Source organism: Orcinus orca, chromosome 12 (assembly GCF_937001465.1).
Source record: "Orcinus orca chromosome 12, mOrcOrc1.1, whole genome shotgun sequence".
NCBI classification, from domain to species: domain Eukaryota; kingdom Metazoa; phylum Chordata; class Mammalia; order Artiodactyla; family Delphinidae; genus Orcinus; species Orcinus orca.
Window position 1 is genome coordinate 76,924,785 of NC_064570.1, and position 20,735 is coordinate 76,945,519.

Genomic DNA, 20,735 nt, shown 5'->3' on the forward strand with positions numbered 1-20,735 from the left:
CTGTACAACTCAGAATTTACTGTCTTGCTCTTGTTCTCTTTTGAGGAAAGTGGCCATAGTCCATTCCTGATGCTTTAGTTTGCTGTCCTTGGAGCTATATGTCTCTGAAACCCTGGTCATAATTTGTTGACTAGCAGTGAGTACTCTTGGTAAAGGTAACCATGCATCCACAGACTGGTCTTCACAGAGAGCAGTGAATAAACAGGACTAGATGTACGTCTTTAATCTTAGCAGCAAGTTTTGTTGGGGACGCAGACTGCTTTTTTCTATCTCCACTGAAGTGAGAGAGGCAGCCTCCACATCAGACTTATTTAAGGATACAGAAGAACTCCAAGTCAACAGAGCAGGGAGTTGTGAGGTGCAGTCCCCAGAGAAGGTTATCATAATTATATCAGCTTTTCAATGCCTTCAACCTATTCACGTTCTTGATTTAGTTAATGATGTATGGAAACAAGAATATCTGCTTTCATTCACTTGAACTCCTGGACCCATCAAAGCAGCGAATGTTATACTATGCTACAGTCTCAAAACAATCAACAGTACAGGAGGCAGCTGCCACTCTAAGCAGCTTGTCTCTTCTTCCTTCCTTCCTTTCTTTGTTGTTCTAAGATGAGGCAGCACCTATCTTCGCGGGTAAAATTAACATCCACATTTCTCTGTGCTAGTCAGCTCTTTCTGGGTGCAAGGATGGAGTTGTGCCTGCATTACCTCAGGTGATGGTGGTTGAGTATAAAGATAAACCCAGAGCTAGGTGAACACGGAAAACACCTCAACAGCTGCACACTCCAGCCTTATGGAAAACAGCCCTACCGTTCACTGCCACAAGCAGGTAGTCAAGCACAGCAGTTTAGGGAACCAGGTCTTCTGACCCTTTCAGAAGTGTCTACTTCTCATTTATTTCTATTGCCTTCTGTATCTGTTTTTCCCTTTAGCTAATTCTTCTATTGCTGCAGTTTCTATGACCCTCTCTGAGTACATTTTTCCATTCAAAACTCCCAAGGAAAGAGTATCAAAATCAATTTACTGATCACTAAATGAATTGCTTCCACCAGTCAGACTCTTAGCCACAAGCTTTGCTGGTCTTACAAATTTGCAGACAGGTAGTTGCTTGTGACTCGAGGTGCTAACCCCTGGAAAGTGATCAAGGTCACATGATACAAAACAGAGCAACTCATGGCCACTTAACTCAGAAGGGAGAACATAAAAACAGGTAAACCGGGCTTCCCTGGTGGCGCAGTGGTTGAGAATCTGCCTGCTAATGCAGGGGACACGGGTTCGAGCCCTGGTCTGGGAGGATCCCACATGCCACGGAGTGGCTGGACCCGTGAGCCACAACTACTAAGCCTGCGCGTCTGGAGCCTGTGCTCCGCAGCAAGAGAGGCCGCCATAGTGAGAGGCCCGCGCACCGCGATGAAGAGTGGCCCCCGCCTGCCACAACTAGAGAAAGCCCTCGCACAGAAACGAAGACGCAACACAGCAAAAATAAATTAATTAATAAACTCCTACCCGCAACATCTTCTTTAAAAAAAAGAAGAAACAGGTAAACCTTTTTATATGTTTTAGATAGGTGAAATGTACTTTATATCCCGCTAAAATCGCCTTGATTAGATAGATCAGCAGCAGCAAAAATATATAGATACAAATTAAATGGCTATCTACAGAAGATACTGTGCTGGATTAAGAAGATGTTTATAGCTGTTCAAAGCCTTACATAACTTACGATTCTAATTACCTAATATCTAATGTCTAGTACATGTTTCTAAAAGTTTTTCTTCCCACCAGAGGCTCAATTTTGAAGTAGCAAACTCACACAGAGTCGGAAATGGTCTTTGTGCTTCTGGTGAACTTCAGATGTAAAGTGTTGATCACTTGGCTGGGGAAGGCGATTTTCCTCATCCAAAATATCCAGTATTCCCGCTAATTTTGCTTCAATTAAATCTATTTCAAAAAATCAGAATATGACAGGATAAAAAACATAACATTTTAAACTTACTGATCACAAATTTTGAGGACTGATCAGAAACAATGTAACATGATCCTGTAAGTATTGTATTCTCTCACAAGCAACAGAGAGCAGATGAATTTTGTTTCACATCTGCAATTTATTAGAAAATAACATCATATATTTAATATAGGTTTTAGAAAAACCACTCCATAAAGAAAGCGACTAACATAATAACCATTCCATCTGTAAGCCAGAAATACCTCCTCTCCCACATGACATCTATGTTCAAATTGAAGTCAAACTACAGGCGTTTTTGCAGGCTTAGCTTTTTGAAACTGTTTATAGATATGGATTCAAAAACTTTCCAGCAAAACGTCAGTAACAGCACAAATTTATGCTCCTTCCATTCATGTTTCTGAATTTCCTGCCTGTCCAAAATAACTAGAAAATGTAAGCTGCTTAAATACATAAGCAGTGCTAAATGGGACAGACTCTAAAAGCCGCAGGACACAGGAAGAGAAATCCAGAAGTGCTAATTGGGACAGACTCCAAAAGCCGCAGGACATAGGAAGAGAAATCCAGGTTCTGACTGCACTGGTCAGAGAATGATGCTTCTTGGGCAATTAATAGAGGTGGAGGGGGACGCGCTAACTGAGCTATAACTGAGAGTGCTCTGATAGATGCACGACCCAAGTGGGCTGAAGGGGAAATGGAAGGAGAGGAGTTCCAGCCAAGATACCTCTGTGAAAGGATATGGTGTGTGAGGGGATATGCTGAGTGGACCAGGTAGGATGTGAAAGTGCTTTGAGAAGTAACACGAATGTAAAGTACTGTTATTATTGTTATTGTTGTTGTTATTACTATTACACTATCTTGTCCAAATCTAGCACATGAGTCACTGACTCAACTGTCAGATTCCATTTTCAAAGCAAGGCTTGCCGCACAGCTGATTTCAGAGATGCGTGGGAAAGAAAAGGCAGACTGAACACTCCCTGGGTGGGACGGGGAAAGGCTTCTTTACCGATAAAAACAGACAAGGAAAACAGAGACCCTGTTCTCCTGCTGCAGGGTGCTATCTGGATGGGACACTGGAACTCGTGATGCCAACTTGCCAAAGGGTGTGGGTGCAGAGAATAGAAACAAAGAACCGCAGACGCGCAAAGCCAAATCCTGGCAGACGCCTCGGGCTTCCTCACACAAGATAAGAAATCCCTTCACTGCTTAAGCAATTTTGTGTCCTCCTTAACTTATTCACGTTAACTGTTTAAGAAAGAAAATATCCCTCACGGTAGATAGAAGGAATTTTACGAAAACTTTCAATATAGCTGAATTCGATGCCTTCATAGGAAAAATAGCTTCCTAGCAGTACTAGAGAAGTAAAACCTCTCTCAAGTACCACAATTTCAAGTCCCATAACCAGCAGAGCACAGAAAAATTACTAGTGAAATCATTCACTGTATCTTCCCATATTTCCCAAAAGTAGAGCAAAAAAAAATACATACCTATACAGTCCTGGTTATCCACGTAATGTACTTCATTCACACCTAAACCTTCCTTCTGATAGAGTTCTTGTTCCTAAAAGGAAATAATCATAATCATAGATATGGAGCTACTGTGTGATAGGAAATGGATTCACTGTGCCATATCCGATCATAACATTTATTGATCAGTCAGTGTACAAGGCTCACACCAGCTGATTCGGGGACTGAGAAGTCTTAGCAAACATTAGGGAAGAAAAACCCTTGCCCCTAAAGCAAGGCGAAATAAAAACTTACATGGCCAACATAACATGATTCACATTATGTGGACGTGCTCCCCCCTGCAGATCAGCACGCTTTTCCCGAAATACGCTGGGCAGCCAGGCGCAAACACAGGGATCTGTTTATAACCATTCAAACCCAAGACAAGACCGGGGCTTTGAAACATTTTTAGCAATTCTAAAGTCAAACTTCCCAGTAGAATAGACCAGGGATCCGCACACTTTTCTGGAAGGGCCAGACAGTAAATATTTTCAGCTGTGGGCCATACTGTCTTTGTCACAACTGTGCAATTATGCCACTGCAGGGCGAAAGCAGCCACAGATAACAGTAAACGAAGAAGCATGGCTGTCTTCCAATAAAATTTCATTTGTAAAATTAGGCGGCATGCTGGGTTTGTCCTGAAGGCCATAGTTTACCCCTGGAATACACAGAGGAACATAACTTGCTTTGATAATTTTAAAAAGCTTAAAAAACAGCTAAACAAACAAGCTCCCTGCTGACATGAAATTTGTCTGTCCTATTATATATCCTCAATAGCCCTCAATCATCGTCTAAAGAGAGGTAGAGCAGATTTATAACATTTATAGACAAGCACTAACGTTAAGGAAAGAGCAATTAACTGCAAATGGGCTCTAATATCTACACAGTGATATATATGAGGAGTATATCATTGGGGAAAATAAACATAATTTAGAAGAATAATTTACAAATCAAAGTTAAGTTCCTGGATGTAATTCTGGTATCTTCTTAAAATTAAACAGAAAAAGGAGGAGGGAGGGATTTTATCACAGATGGCTGGGCAACGCAATGAGCTTAGGGTGATGTATATTTCAACCTTTTTTCCCCCTGAATGTTTAAATATTTCCTCCCACGAGACATACTATTTAGAAAAGGTTTCTGTCATTCTAGAAGGCACTGTCTACTTGAACTCAATCTGAATTTGAAATTCACATATTTACTTTAAGGAATTATTATAAAAATAAACATGAATCAAGGCACTGTCTCCTCTTCATGTAGTTTCTACATAAAGCTTGCTGGGTTGGTGTGGAAGGGAAGATTTAAGGCTGATTAAGTGAGAAGCATACATGCAAAACTTCACACAGTAGTGAAAGGACTATGGCTGCCAGATGAAACTTTTCAGAGAAACTATCTTAACTGAGAGGTACTTGTTTTAACCTGTTTTATTTATGCCAGAATTGGTATAATATATAAGATATTATAAGGTACACAAGTTGGAATGTTCTAGGAAACCCATAAAGACAAAACACAATAAAAATGGGGGAAAGATGAATGGGATGGGAACAGGAAAGAAAATATTTCACATTTCAAGTCCAGAGACAGTGGGGAACTCAGAACACAGCGGTGCTAATACGAAGGGAACGGTGCTGTGAGCCAGCAACCGGGAAGGAGGGTTCAGACTAGCAGAAGTCACTGAACTTCTGCAGTTTCTTCATCTGTAAAACAAAGGGCTGCACTAGATTAACAGATTAATTCTGAGTTCCCTTTAACTCTACTTTCTTCATTCAGTAAGACATATCTCAAACGGCTCAAAGGAAGGAAAGACGAGGGTATCAGTAGGTGGAGAATTCAAAATACAAGGTAAAAAATGGTTAGCCTAATCACAAATCCACTGATCCAAAGCTACTTTTACTCACTGTGCACTCTGAGGTGTTACAAAGGAACTTTCCTAGACTTGAGAGCGTGAGTGTAGGCCACCAGTCATCTACTACAAGCAGGGGCAGGAAGTCCTTACTGGACCGGAGATGGTGTCCAGACAAAAGCACCCCACTGACAGGCCACTGGCAGTGCACAGGGTATCCTGGCAGGGAAAGAGCTGCCCGGAGGTGGGCCAGGCCAGCGGCCCCAAGGAATCTCCTGGCCTGGTGGCTTTCCTGCCATACGGAGAGAGGGCGAGCAGGTAGCAGAGTGGACAGAAGCGGAGACACAGAGGAATAGAGGGAGATGCCCAGGTCAGGGCTGGGAGCAGACTACTGTTTGGCTGTGGCAAGAGTGAAGACAACAGAATGAGGAAAAGAAACAGGCAGAATTTCAAGTCTAGTAAAAGTCACCAGTAAGAAGCAAGAGACATTCACTTCTGAGGAGGTGCCTATTAGAGTTTTTACTGGGTCCCTAAGCCTCAGCTGTACCATTAACACTTCTGATGTGCCACTGGGGCCCACACTGGGCATCTCTGATTCCCTGGGCCACCTTACATCACACCCCATCCGTCGGTCTAACTGCAGTATGTCTGTGTACCTTGAAATTTAAAATAGCTTAATGCGGTTCTCAAATCTAAATTGCATGGCAATTACCTCCTTCAGAATCCTTTCATTAAAAAACTGTTGAAGTTTTTCATTGCAATAGTTGATGCAAAATTGTTCAAAACTGTTACGTTCAAAGTACTCTGAAAACAAAACCAGAATCAAGAGTCATCATCAGATCAACTTCACATTAGTAAATTTAACTAAGGATAAAGTTTTATTGTATCGATGTTTAATTTAACATTAGGTTAAAAAATATACACATAATTGTTCCATACTCCCCAAATGCTCTTATTTCAAGACTTAAATTTTTATATGCATTAAAATAAAGTATTAAAAATACCTTCGCTTGACAAAAAGGTGTTTGTCAGATAAGATAAATGTCATATAGTAAAAGATGTAAAATATAAGTCACTTGTAAAGATTTTTAAAGCACAGGTGTTAAAGCAATCTAAATCAAAGAAGAAAAATGACTTAAAATGTAAGTACTTTATATTTTTCTATATAATCTGTAAAATTATAGTTAGAAAAAATATTATGGATACTAATGCATTTCTAAAATTAAGGGATTGTATTACATTATTTCTAAGATCCCTGTAGCTCTAAAATGTTACGACTCTGAGTATGTGAGTGTTATGCTAAAACGGTGCAGACTAGGAAACAAATGTCTGAAGATTACGAAATCTTAAGTCAGTGACGAGTGTTTCTCTACCTTTGATCATAAGGTAATGCTTTATCGTAAATTTTAAAATATGTATTACAGCGAAAACAAAACTCTGCCCCTCCCAAATGTAAACACTCATATCTTCCCTTGACAAATGCAAACAAATTACGAAGGACACCACTTCTGCACAGAGGGAACGCCCACATTGATAAAGCCCAATGTAAAAAACGGTCAGACTTACTTTGAGATTTTTACAACACGTAATACTTTGAGATTTTTACGACACGGTAATTCCGAACAAAGCAGCATTCCGATATCAGTGACTCATTTCTTTTCTGGTTATAAACCTCCATAGTTGTTCTCAAATATTTATGTTGATAGCTTACTCATTTGGTGGAAATTATTGGAAATAGCTATCTGCTGACAACTAACACTAATGATGAATTTTTACACATAGTAATGAGTTTGGCCTGTGTGCTAGGTCAACCTGTACCCAGGTCCATTGGCTGGAGCCAATGGTTTTAATGACTTAATTCTCTGTATCAGCAGTACTCAAGACGTCACCTTTATCAGCTGTACTCATTTAAGAGTACACAGACATCTCTACCTATAGTAGTTTCAATCAACATGTTTTAATCTAAGCATTAGTATGACCAAAATCCATGAGTCTTCCCTTTCCTTTTTTTTTGGAAGCATTAGCTTCCTACTTAAATCGTATTATGAAATGAAATGGTGGTATGGACATATAACTGGAAATACATCAAGTGAAAGGTATTACAAGGGAAAAAAAGTTTTTAAAATTTTATTTTAAATATGTGTGAAAGTATCAAACAGATACAAACTCACAAACAAAACTATGCTTACCAAATCCAGCAATATCTAGGACTCCAATAAAATAGGATGATGTTTCAAAAGGAAAACACTGATTCACTCTGTTGACCACGTGATCGAAAAGATGGCTATAGACAGTCTTTGCCAAGGCATCCCGGGCGTTGTTTGCTTGCTCCACTTTCAGGGGTACCCTGTAAAAGAAGACCGTACCAACAGAAATTCTTCATAGTAATATGTTGTGGAAATAATGCCATATTCCCAAGAACTAAGTACATATTCACTGTGAAGAACAAAATAAATAGTTACAAAATGTCATTCGTGAATAGAGATAGATAAACGGGGCTAAGTAGAATACTACAAGAGAATTATCTACAAGATAATTAGATTAAAAGTCATCACTGAGTAAAAGAACATTAGGCTCAAAAACTCTTTTTAACCTTAATTTATACCTCACTGTGCATGCTGAATATATAAAAAAATCATTCAGAGGAATAATCTTCCATGTGACTTTCTTAAATGCAAAAGAAACTGCGTTTAATTCAAGACTACTTTAAAGGTCAGAAACTGGGTTAACACTGTTTAGGAAAAAAATGTTTACATCTTAAAATCCAAACTGTCCAACTCTACTCTTTCATATAAATAACTACATGGTACAACAGTGTTGGACGCTGCAGATACAGATACACAGTCCGATGAAGAGAGGCTGCCACAGGAAAGAATTTCCAAACACTGTGCTAAATGCTGTCATAAAGCATGAGGCCCTGTGGGAATACCAGAAAAAAATTATCAAAATTTGGAAGTAACCTTAAAAGTCATTCAGGTCAGACCAATACTTGAATCCCTTCTAAACAGTGATTTTCCAACTTATATTTCTTGTAATAGAACCCTTTCCTAAAGGGACTCTTATGTGGACACGCCATACTTAAGACACAAAAAAGAACTGCTTTGGAACACAGGGGAACGGAGGACATGATTGCTGAGGACCACCCTCCTGTGCTTTTACCAGCCTTCCCTTGGGTTCCAGAAATCTCTCCAAGGAGCCACGCAACTGTAGGGCACTACTATACATCTTCCTCGCTGAGATTTTCTTCATAACTTGGAGTGGGCTTAGCAAAGAATCAGGCTAAGCATACCTTGCTAATACTTCCCAAAGTAAGAGTTACCGAATTTTCTGAGTGGCTAAAAGATCTTTTTAACCTTATTTTTCTTAATTTGTTGAAAAATTTTTGAAATATGTCACTAGAACTCACTGCCTGCCTTATTCAGCAAGCGATAGAGAGCCTGGCCTTTTCCCCCACAAGGCAGGATTTTTACAGAGCAATGAGTTAGGGGACTTACTTTATCACTGTTCCTTTGGTGCCCCCTGCTGTTGTTAGCATGACTCTTGTAGTTAAACTTACACGAAGATCATCTTGATCCAAACCCAGTAATTCAGCACAATACTCCAATGACTGAGTAGATTTATTCTTCAGATTACAGCCACCTAATGAACACATATTTCAACTTGAAATTAATAAACATTATGTAAACCAGATTTTCAAGATGCATTTCTTAGAAGTACACTTCACTTACATAAAACTATGGACTAGACAAGGCTTAGTTGTGACTTTTAATTTCACCTCGCTTGTTCCCCGCCCTTGTCAGACACTCACACTGCCAAGGTCAGTGGGAGACCCTCACTCAGGGAAGCCCATGATACAATCCTTTCAGCCCATCAATTTTAGCCTGTCACAGTTTCATTTTTTAATGACCCTGCAAGTAAAATATACTAAAGATAGATTATAATCCTTGTTAATATATTAAAATAAATCTCTGGAATAACAGAGTGCCTTATCACTAAAGTCATACGACCGCAGAAAATATCAAGGAGTAATTTCAGTGGTAGATGTTGTGAGGCACTGTAGTAGGTCCGTGTGGGTGTGGACGTCTGTCTATGTGTGTGGGGGTGTGTGTGTGTGCACACGCATGTGCTCGTGAGGCTCGGGGACAAAGGAAGAGGGTGAGGCGGCCATGGCTATTTCCTGTACATCATATCTATAGATTTCTATTTATGGAGCTGGTTTCATAAAGTTTTTTCTAGAAAGACAGAATACGACAGTCCTTAGACTCGGGGCTGTGATGGCTCTACAACTTACTAGCTGTGTGACCTTGAACGAGTTACTTATTCTTTCTGTACTCAGTTTCCTCACCCATATAAAGATGATAATTAACTGTACCAGCCTAATAAGGTTGTTATGAAGATTAAAAAGGCTATATACCTGAAGTGCCTGGAATAGTGTCTGGTACATAATAAGCACTCTATGAAGGTACCGATAATTATTATCTTATTACTAGTAATACTAAAAATAATAAACATTTTATTAACATTTTTTATGGTTTAGTGCTTATAAATGATTCATTTTAAGACTAATTTCAAAATTACAAAGAACATATGAAATCACGAGAATTTTATCATGACAAATTAATAAACTATTTAACAGACTGCTCTCAGGAGAAAGAAACCGTGAGATCTTATATGAATGAGGGCTTGTCAAGACAATTCATTGGGGAAAAGAACAGCTTTTCAAACAAAGTGCAGTGGGCAACTGGACATCCACATGTAAAAGAATGAAGTTGGACCCCTCCTTCACACCATACACAGAAATTAACTCAACATCAATCAAACACCTTAAAGGTAAGAGGAACACTATTAAACTCTTAGAAGAATACAGACATAAATCCTTGTGATCTTGGACCAGATAATGGCTTCCTAGATATGGCACCATAAGCAACAAAAGAAAAAACAGACAAACTGGATTTCATCAAAATGAAAAACTTTTGTGCTTCAAAGAACAGTATCCAGAAATGAAAAACACAACCCGCAGAATGAGAGAAGACATTTGCAAATTATACATCGGATAAGGAACTTGTATTTAGAACATATTAAAAAACTCTTCCCACTCAGTAATAAAAAGGCGATCCAATTAATAAGTGAGTAAAGAACATAAGCAGTCCTTCCTCAAAACAAGATATACAAATGGCCAATACAGTTGAAAATATGCTCAACATCGTGAGCCATCAGGAAAATGCAAATTAAAACCACAATGAGGTAGCACTTGGCAGGCACTAGGGCGGTAAGAATGTAAAATCCTTCAGTTACTTTGAAAGTCAATTCCTCTTAAGGTTAAATATAGAATTACCATATGACTCAGCAATTCTACTCCTAGGCATACACCCAAGAGAAATGAAAACATATGTCCACACAAAAACTTGCACACAAATGTTTATAGCGGCATAATTCATAATAGCCAAAGGTGGAAGCAACCTAAAAGTTCACCAAATAACAAATGGATAAACAAAATGTCGTATATCCATACAATGGAATGTTACTCAGCAATAAAAAGAAATGATGTACTGACACATGTTAAAACATGGATGAACCTTGAAAACATTATGCTAACTGAAAGACGCCAGTCACAAAGAGCACATATTGTATGATTCCATTGATATGAAATGCCCATGACAGGCAAATTGATAGAGACAAAGTAGAACAGTGGTTGCCTAAAGGCTAGGGATTTGGGAGGAGATGGGGTGGGGGGGTAAGGGTATGGGGTCTGTATCTGGAGTGATGAAAATATTCTAAAACTGAATATAGTGATTGTTGCACAACTCAATGTGAATTATATTTCAATAAAGCTGAAAAAAGAATATGGGGAGAGGAATACTTAGAAGATATATTAAACCTTTAATTCTATGAAAGTAAGATTACTACTAATTTCTAGTTTATACACACACACATTATCTAAAATTATATAACTCAAAAAGTTGATCAACAATAATTAATTCATTTAAATACTTCTCTTTTTTTTTTTTTACTATTCTGCAAAGTTTCTTACACACTTCCAGGAATTATGTAAGGCTAGCATAGAAAAAATTTATTTTAAAAGTTTCAAAAGGGCAAAATACTGGGAAATAACGCAAGGCTTTTCGTGTCACTCCCCTTCCAAAAAAGAACTTCTCTGAACACTTTTTACATTAGTTGTTATAATAATGTATATTTTTGTTATGTGGAATTTTTAAAACATAGGAAGTCCCTAGAGGCATTCTTTGCATTTCCATCATGAAAAAACTTTTAAATAGCAGTGGGAGCTGTCTGAACATTTACTGAAGAATAAATTTTCTGATAAAATAATTACGAATATCCGGAGCCTTCTCAAATTGCAAGGTCATGCCAAAATTGAGCTCTCCAGGGCAGGAAAAATCAATTCTGATTAGCAAGAAACCATCTGAATCTATACGAAGGATCATAGGAAGGATGAAGATTAATATAATAAAATCTTAGCTATTAAAATAAATAAATAAATAAATAAATAAAATAAAAATAGCCTAGTTTATTAATTCTCTGGATTCATTGCCTCATTCCAATCTGCTCTGCTTTCTGCTCATTTTCCCTTCAACAGAAGAAGTTTGAGAAGAAAAATAAAAGATAATGTGAATATCTGCTATGTGCCTTTTGACCATTTAAGTGCTTTTCAACTAACTAGATCATGCCACATTTATGATCCTCTGTGTACATCTGCGTGTTTACCACACGGTAATAACATGAGGTGTGTGAAAATGCCACCTATCACTTCTAACAACATGTCCAAACTGTGCATTAATTTTTCTAAACTTTTTTGGACATTACTTAGAACTCCTACATGCTCCCTTGGTATAACGATGCCACAGAGCAAACGGAAGTGTATTCTAACATTCATTACATTTTCAAATCCCTCAAAAAAACTAGTAACAATTTTAGTGCATACTAAGAACATACCTGATTTTGCTTGGTTTTCCTTTTTGTTTCTTTTATTTTAATCTGGGAGTAATCTGCATTTTTATTTTTCTTATTCATTAAAAAACACTTAGAGTGATTACTACATGCCAGACTTAAGTATTCACATCATTCTACAAATATTTAACTCACTTATTCCTCTTTATAACATGAGGTAAGGCCTGTTATTTACTATTGCTAGTTTACAGGTGAGGAAACCGAGACACAGAGGTTAAGTTCCTGGCCCAAGGTCACACAGGCAGGTAACACACGGTGAAAAGCCTGGCCCAAGACCACGTGCTCTTACACACCACACTCTGATGTCACAGCACCGCGGACACTCAGTCTGAAAGCCACTCAGACTGTTGACTTCCATCTGCTCAGAAGGTTCAGTGACAGGGGGCAATGAGGGGCAGTTATCACACGTACTGGAGTTAGTCAGACATGGGTCGAACCGGCTCTCACACCTACAACTTCACTAATGACCATATTACTTAAACTCCTGCACAGGTCCTACTTCTGTAAAATGGAGATAATATCCTCTACCTCATTATCTTTATTAAGTTCAGATTATGATTATGATGTTTATGATGAAATACAGTTTATGAAGGGTCTTGCACGTAGCAGACATTTTTTTTAATGTTCTTGTTCCTTCCTCTTGTGCCCTTTTCCTTATATGCAAACTACTGCTGGAAAAAACACTTCTCATGGATTATTTCTTCATTATTTTACGAATGAAAAATCCAAGGCTTAGAGAGCTTCTGGGATCTGACACTAAAGCCCATGTTATTGACTACTATATTAAATGGTGCTTCCTATTTTTTTAAAACTCTTTTAAACAATGTATTTATGCAGGAGTCAACAATCTTTTTCTCTAAAGAGTGAGGTTTTAGGCTTTGTTGGCCATCCAGTCTCTGTCACAAGCCCAACTCTGCCACTACGAAAGCTGGCATAGGCAAAACATAAATAAATGTGTGTGGCTGTGTTCTAACAATACTTTATTTACAAAAACAGGCAGCTAGTCAGATCTGACCACGAGCCATAGCCTGCCAACTCCCGCATTCATGGATCAAACTGAAGATCATATAAAAAGCCTTACTATTTATGTAGAGACTGAAACGATACAGTTGAAAAGTTACTATAGTGCAGGCATTTAAATGATCTGTTCAATCTGCATCAAGTTTAACCTGTTTTCATTTCCCAGTAACAATGTATATGGGCTTTCATGTATTCAATTATCCTAATTAACCATTCCAAGTTTAGATCAATGAACCAGAAAAATGTCAAAATACCTTAAAAGATGGTAGAGAGAATTATTATGTTCACTTATTGGAAAAGATTAATATCAGTTGAAAAATTTACCCAAATATGACCCTGGTAGTCAGGATTGTTTATCCTTCACAGGACGAGTTTATTCCTCATCAGTATCACTGATTTATTCAAAAAGAGCTCATAATAACTAATAATGCAGCATCCTGTAGTTGCAAGAGTCATCACATAATACAGTATATTCTAGAAATGGAGGGTATTAACCAAGCCTGCACACAGAGTAAATTTTCATATGACAATTAAGTGACAAACTTCTAATTTTACTCCTTTTTAAAATAAAGCAAAACAAAAAGACCACAAGGAAAAAAAAAAAAAAAAAAACCTGAAGTGCTGCCGGCTTCCTCAAAATCAATATTTCCAAGGTGCAGGACACCAGCTACTACCCGGAACAGATCAAGCTTTTCTTCATCATCCAAACCAATCTTTTTCATGGCTGTGCACATTCTAATAAAATCTCCATGGTCATCTAACAAAGGATCTTTCAAGGAACCTCCTTTAAGATACTACAAAACAAGAAGACATCAATTAATTGTGGTTTACATTATTTAAGTATACTAACACAACTACACAACGTCTATTCACTATATAACATGCAAAAATAAAATGTGTCAATCATAAAACTGTAGTGTTCCAACACATTCAAAAACTGAATGACTGGGCAAAGTGTACCCAGGATTTATGTATTATTTCTTTCAATGACATGTGAATCTACAACTATCTCAGTAAAAATTTCAGTCAAAAATGGAATGGGATGTTTTCCAATTTAATTACAACTTTAATTCTAAAACTAGGACATTATATAAAAATATAAATTGAGTGAAAATGAAGGGAATATCAGCGGTTGAAATGAATCAACATGAAACCATAGGTCAAAAAGAACTGAGGTTTTAAAAAGCTGTAATAAAAATTTAAATCTGACACTTAGCATTACACTCCTTCAGGTTAACTGCCATCAACTACACCAATATTCCACAGCAGTAACCAGTGGACAGGCTAACAACAATGTTCATGGCCTGGGAATTAATTTTTAAACCTTTCTGTATTAGTATATATGAGGTAAAGTGTATTAGTAAGCATTATGCTTACGCTAAGAATTTATGCAATGACTGAAAACATTTCCGAAAAAATGAAGAGAAAACTTGCTTCCTCTCCTAAAAGAACGTGCGTCTAAAGTATTCATTTACTAGAACCTATAACAAACTCAGAAGAAGGAAGAAGAAAAGTCAGCCCTGCAGAAACTAGAAGGAGGAAAAAGAAATTACTGGACACAGAAAGATAGGACTAGCAATTTTCCAGAACTTGAGAATGAATAAGTAAAATTAAACATTAGGTAACAGCATCAGAATTAACTGGCCATTAAAGACGCCCCTACGAGATTTTTTTTTTCCTCCAGGTTGCCAACTGCTTCCCAGCTAAATTTGTAATTGCCTTTCCACACAAGTCTTTAAAATGTTTAATTATGCATGTGTAAAATTTCTGGAAAATGTCTAGACAAAGAAATTTAATTTTATTCTTAAAGAAAACAATCACATGCAGCCAAATTTAAAACAAAGCACATATCGTGCAGAATTTTTAGTCTTGCAATTGAAAGGTTACTTCATTTAAAAACTGTTTCTAATCAATTGTCAATGAATATATTGCTATCACGGCAGACTAAAAATACTGCATTCTCCTAAAAATAACACACGGCTTGAAGACATGCCAATGGAACTAGGCAAAGGATTCTAAATAGTCAAAATGATCACCTCATCCTCCTGATAAAGAAGACAATAAAAAGTAATTTAAACATATTAAATCCATTATTCACTTATATATTTTTATATATAAACCCAGTAATATGAATACGATTCCTAACAAACTATGTTGACTCTAGAATCAGAAACTGTACATTTTCTTCCTAAGATAGCACAAAGACTGCTACTCTTTGCAGGGTAAAATCCAGTTTTCTTTCCTCTCCACTCAGTTTTTTCCATGGTAAAAGATCAAATTTATATATGTATATATTTTTTCCTTTGGGATAGCTGCAGTATCCCACCAGGAAATGTCCCCATTATCTTAGTGGAAATAATACAATTTCTATATTTCAATGATGCCTTATAAAAATATAGGTTATCATAACAAAGGAAGATACCATAATAAATATTAGTGTCACTTCTTAAAGTTCCAACCATGGATGTAATATAAAGTTTACAGACATCTGTGTCGAAAATGATAAATAAAGTGTCAACTTAAACAAAAATTAACTGCAGACTCATCTGCTTAGAATTCAACTTAATGGGAATTTTTAGTTGCTTTCTGTTCTTTTCTATGAACATACTAAAGATATAATTCACCTCACCATTTTGAAAGTAGTCAAAAACATCTGACTCACAAATGCAGGTGCATTAAAAACCGAGTATAATATAACCTTGTTCACTTAAATATAAATCTTTTAATAAAATAAAGACAATATGAACTAGCCCCTATCATTAATCCTGACTTAGTGTTTCATAATTTAAGCTCCCTGAGTAGATACAACTTAATCCCACTTACTACTTAAACATTGCATATTAAAATTTATAAAAGTTCCAGTAGAGTTTTAGATTAAGGACTTAATGTTTTTAAAATAATACTTAATGGTATAATTATATCTACTTACTCTTAGAAATACAATGATTTGGTAAGACCTATACATAAAACTTTTCATAATATATTACAGAAACATGATGTTTTAAAGAGAAATATTAAATAATACATAAGCATTAGTTCACAAGAATGCTCACTCTACTTATTGTCTACATCAAAGCTTACTTCAGCCTTGACACAGACAAATTATAAACGACATATTTTATACTTAATCACAAATGGGTAATGTGAGAGTAAGTTTCAAAAATGTCAGCAAAGGATGATTCTTAGGCAATCTGATGTCCTCATGCCAGGAAAATAACAAGAGGAGAGCAGTGCACTGAGGTCCCACCAAGACCCAGAACCTGTGGCTTCTGCAGATACCAAAAGCGGTGTAAAGTACTTCTCGGCGAGAGGCGTGGATGAGTATTTAGGTTTTTTAAGCATAAGCCTAAAAGTAAGAGATCCTGGGCTTCCCTGGTGGCGCAGTGGTTGGGAGTCCACCTGCCGATGCAGGGGACACGGGTTCGTGCCCCGGTCCGGGAAGATCCCACATGCCGCGGAGCGGCTGGGCCTGTGAGCCATGGCCGCTGGGCCTGCGCGTCCGGAGCCTGTGCTCCTCGGTGGGAGAGGCCATAGCAGTGAGAGGCCCGCGTACGGCAAAAAAAAAAACAAAACAAAAGTAAGAGATCTTACTTGGTTTCCAAAATAAAAAATAGAACACATCTTTCAGCACAATTTTTTTGTATTAAAGATTATAATTTTTTTTTAAAGGTTACTTTACCTCAGGACTTTTTCGGTTCTGTAAAATGTGTTTGTCAGTTTCTCTGTTAGCAAAGTATCTAGTGCAGCCTCGGTTTAAATACTAGGACAAAGAAATTTAAAATATAATGAACAAATATGATCCACAGGAAAATGATACAAAAGAAAACACAACTTATCAAATAGTGCAAACTCTAAAGAATTTCTAAACATAACCTGAGTATCATTTAATCTCTCAATTAAAATCAATACTTCTATATACCATAAACATTTCATTCCTACTAATCACAGCAGGGATGGTGAAAATCCTAACCTGAAAATAGATTAAATTACATGATTAACATAAAAACCAATACCATAAAGCTTTCCTATTTTTCTAAGGTAGCAATTTTTTTAAAATATGTATCTCCAGTTTATTTAATTTTTAACATCTTTATTGGAGTATAATTGCTTTACAGTGTTGTGTCAGTTTCTGCTGTATAACAAAGTGAATCAGCTATATGCATACGTGTATCCCCATATCCCATCCCTCTTGTGTCTCCCTCCAACCCTCCCTATCCCACTCCTCTAAGTGGTCACAAAGCACTGAGCGGATCTCCCTGTGCTATTCGGCTGCGTCCCACTAGCTATCTATTTTACATTTGGTAGTGTATATATGTCCATGCCACTCCCTCACTTCATCCCAGTTAACCCTTCCCCCTCCCCGTGTCCTCAAGTCTGTTCTCTATGTCTGCGTCTTTATTCCTGTCCTGCCCTTAGGTTTATCAGAACCATTTTTTTTTTAGATTCCATATATATGTTTTAGCATACGGCATTTGTTTTTCTCTTTCTGACTTACTTCACTCTGTATGACAGACCCTAGGTCCATCCACCTCACTACAAATAACTCAATTCTGTTTCTTTTTATGGCTGAGTAATATTCCATTGTATATATGTGCCACATCTTCTTTATCCATTCATCTGTAGATGCACACTTAGGTTGCTTCCATGTACTGGCTATTGTAAATACTGCTGCGGTGAACATCGTGGTACACGACTCTTTTTGAATTGTGGCTTTATCAGGGTACATGCCCAGTAGTCGGATTGCTGGGTCATATGGTAGTTCTATTTTTAGTTTTTTAAGGAACCTCCATACTGTTCTCCATAGTGGCTGTATCAATTTACATTCCCACCAACAGTGCAAAAGGGTTCCCTTTTCTCCACACCCTCTCCAGCATTTACTGTTTCTAGACTTTTTGATGACGGCCATTCTGACCAATGCGAGGTGATACCTCATTGTAGTTTTGATTTGCATTTCTCTAATGATTAGTGATGTTGAGCATCCTTTCATGTGTTTGTTGGCAATCTGCAGTATCTTCTTTGGAGAAATGTCTATTTGGGTCTTCTACCCATTTTTGGATTGGGTTGCTTTTTGATATTGAGCTGCATTAGCTGCTTGTGTATTTTGGAGATTAATCCTCTGTCAGTTGCTTCGTTTGCAAATATTTTCTCCCATTCTGAGGATTGTCTTTTCATCTTCTTTATGGTTTCCTTTGCTGTGAAAAACCTTTGAAGTTTCGTTAGGTCCCATTTGTTTACTTTTGTTTTTATTTCCATTTCTCTAGGAGGTGGGTCAAAAAGGATCTTGCTGTGATTTATGTCATAGAGCGTTCTGCCTATGTTTTGCTCTAAGAGTTTTATAGTGTCTGGCCTTACATTTAGGTCTTTAATCCATTTGGAATTTATTTTTGTGTATGGTGTTAAGAAGTGTTCTAATTTCATTCTTTTACATGTAGCTGTTCAGTTTTCCCAGCACCACTTATTGAAGAGGCTGTCTTTTCTCCATTGTATATCCTTGCCTCTTTTATCAAAGATAAATTGACCATATGTGTGTGGGTTTACCTCTGGGCTTTCTATCCTGTTCCATTGATCTATCTTTCTGTTTTTGTGCCAGTACCATACTGTCTTGATTACTGTAGCTTTGTAGTATAGTCTGAAGTCTGGGAGCCTGATTCCTCCAGCTCCATTTTTCGTTCTCAAGATTGCTTTGGGTCTTTTGTGTTTCCATACAAATTGTGAAATTTTTTGTTCTAGTTCTGTGAGAAATGCCAGTGGTAGTTTGATAGGGATTGCAGTGAATCTGTAGATTGCTTTGGGTAGTAGAGTCATTTTCACAATGTGGATTCTTCCAATCTAAGAACATGGTATATCTCTCCATCTGTTTGTATAATCTTTAATTTCTTTCAACAGTGTCTGATAGTTTTCTGCATACAGGTCTTTTGTCTCCGTAGGTAGGTTTATTCCTAGGTATTTTATTCTTTTTGTTGCAGTGGTAAATGGGACTGTTTCTTTAATTTCTCTTTCAGATATTTCATCATTAGTGTACAAGAATGCAAGAGATTTCTGTGCATTAAGTTTTTATTCTGCTACGTTACCAAATTCATTGATTAGCTCTAGTAGTTTTCTGGTAGCATCTTTAGGATTCGCTATATATAGTATCATGTCATCTGCAAACAGTGACAGTTTTACTTCTTCTTTTCCAATTTGGATTCCTTTTTATTTCTTTTTCTTCTCTGATTGTCGTGGCTAAAGCCTCCGAAACTATGTTGAATAATGGTGGTGAGAGTGGGCAACCTTGTCTTCTTGCTGATCTTAGAGGAAATGGTTACAGTTTTTCACCATTGAGAATGATGTTGACTGTGGGTCATATATGGCCTTTATTATGTTGAGTTAGGTTCCCTCTATGCCTACTTTCTGGAGAATTTTTTTCATAAATGGTGTTGAATTTTGTCAAAAGCTTTTTCTGCATCTATTGAGATGATCATATGGTTTTTATTCTTCAATTTGTTAATATGGGGTATCACATTGATTGACTTGCGTGTGTGTATATATATATATATATATATATATATATATATATATATATTTTTTTTTTTTTTTTTAATGGGTAATGAGAGCTCTATTCCATCTTGTAATTGTTCCCTAGGGTGTATTTTACAAAACTGGGTGATTTTTAGTATGCTCCTTGAAAGAGAAAGAAGTTTTTGGCTGTTGTTGTTTGTTTGTTTAAAAGATGTTGGGGGTAGGAGTTTATTAATTAATTTATTTATTTTTGCTGTGTTGGGTCTTTGTTTCTGTGCGAGGGCTTTCTCTAGTTGTGGCAAGCAGGGGCCACTCATTGCAGTGCGTGGGCATCTCACTATCGCGGCCTCTCCTGTTGTGGAGCACAGGCTCCAGATGCGCAGGCTCAGTAGTTGTGGCTCACAGGCCCACTTGCTCCGCGGCATGTGGGATCTTCCCAGACCAGGGCTCGAACCCGTGTCCCCTGCACTAGCAGGCAGATTCTCAACCACTGCACCACCAGGTAAGCCCGATTTGCATATATTGAGGAAACCTTGCACTCCTGGGATAAACCCCACTTGATCATGGTGTATGATCCTTTTAATGTGCTGTTGGATTCTGTTTGCTAGTATTTTGTTGAGGATTTTTGCATCTAAGTTCATCAGAGATTCTGGCCTGTAGTTTCCTTTTTGTGTGACATCTTTGTCTGGTTTTGGTATCAGGGTGATGGTGGCCTCATAGAATGAGTTTGGGAGTGTTCCTCCCTCTGCTATATTTCGGAAGAGTTTGAGAAGGATAGGTGTTAGCTCGTCTCTAAATGTTTGATAGAATTCACCTGTAAAGCCATCTGGTCCTGGACTTTTGTTTGTTGGAAGGTTTTTAATCACTGTTTCAATTTCAGTGCTTGTGACTGGTCTGTTCATATTTTCTATTTCTTCCTAGTTCAGTCTCGGAAGGTTGCGCTTCT

General features: G+C 37.4%; 1 protein-coding gene across 3 annotated transcripts in view; it reads right to left on the reverse strand.

The window, feature by feature from the left end:
* The window catches only part of MYO6 (myosin VI), a 142,818-nt gene that overhangs the window by 40,847 nt on the left and 81,236 nt on the right, over positions 1-20,735 (reverse strand). For all 3 annotated transcript variants that reach the window (XM_049695662.1, XM_033428594.2, XM_049695661.1), the window contains exons 10-16: positions 16,971-17,051; positions 13,905-14,085; positions 8,800-8,944; positions 7,495-7,652; positions 6,018-6,109; positions 3,448-3,520; positions 1,811-1,938 (exon numbers count right to left, since the gene is read on the reverse strand). In XM_049695662.1, the coding sequence (XP_049551619.1) occupies positions 1,811-1,938; positions 3,448-3,520; positions 6,018-6,109; positions 7,495-7,652; positions 8,800-8,944; positions 13,905-14,085; positions 16,971-17,051 (858 nt within the window). The remainder of the gene's footprint in view (positions 1-1,810; positions 1,939-3,447; positions 3,521-6,017; positions 6,110-7,494; positions 7,653-8,799; positions 8,945-13,904; positions 14,086-16,970; positions 17,052-20,735) is intronic.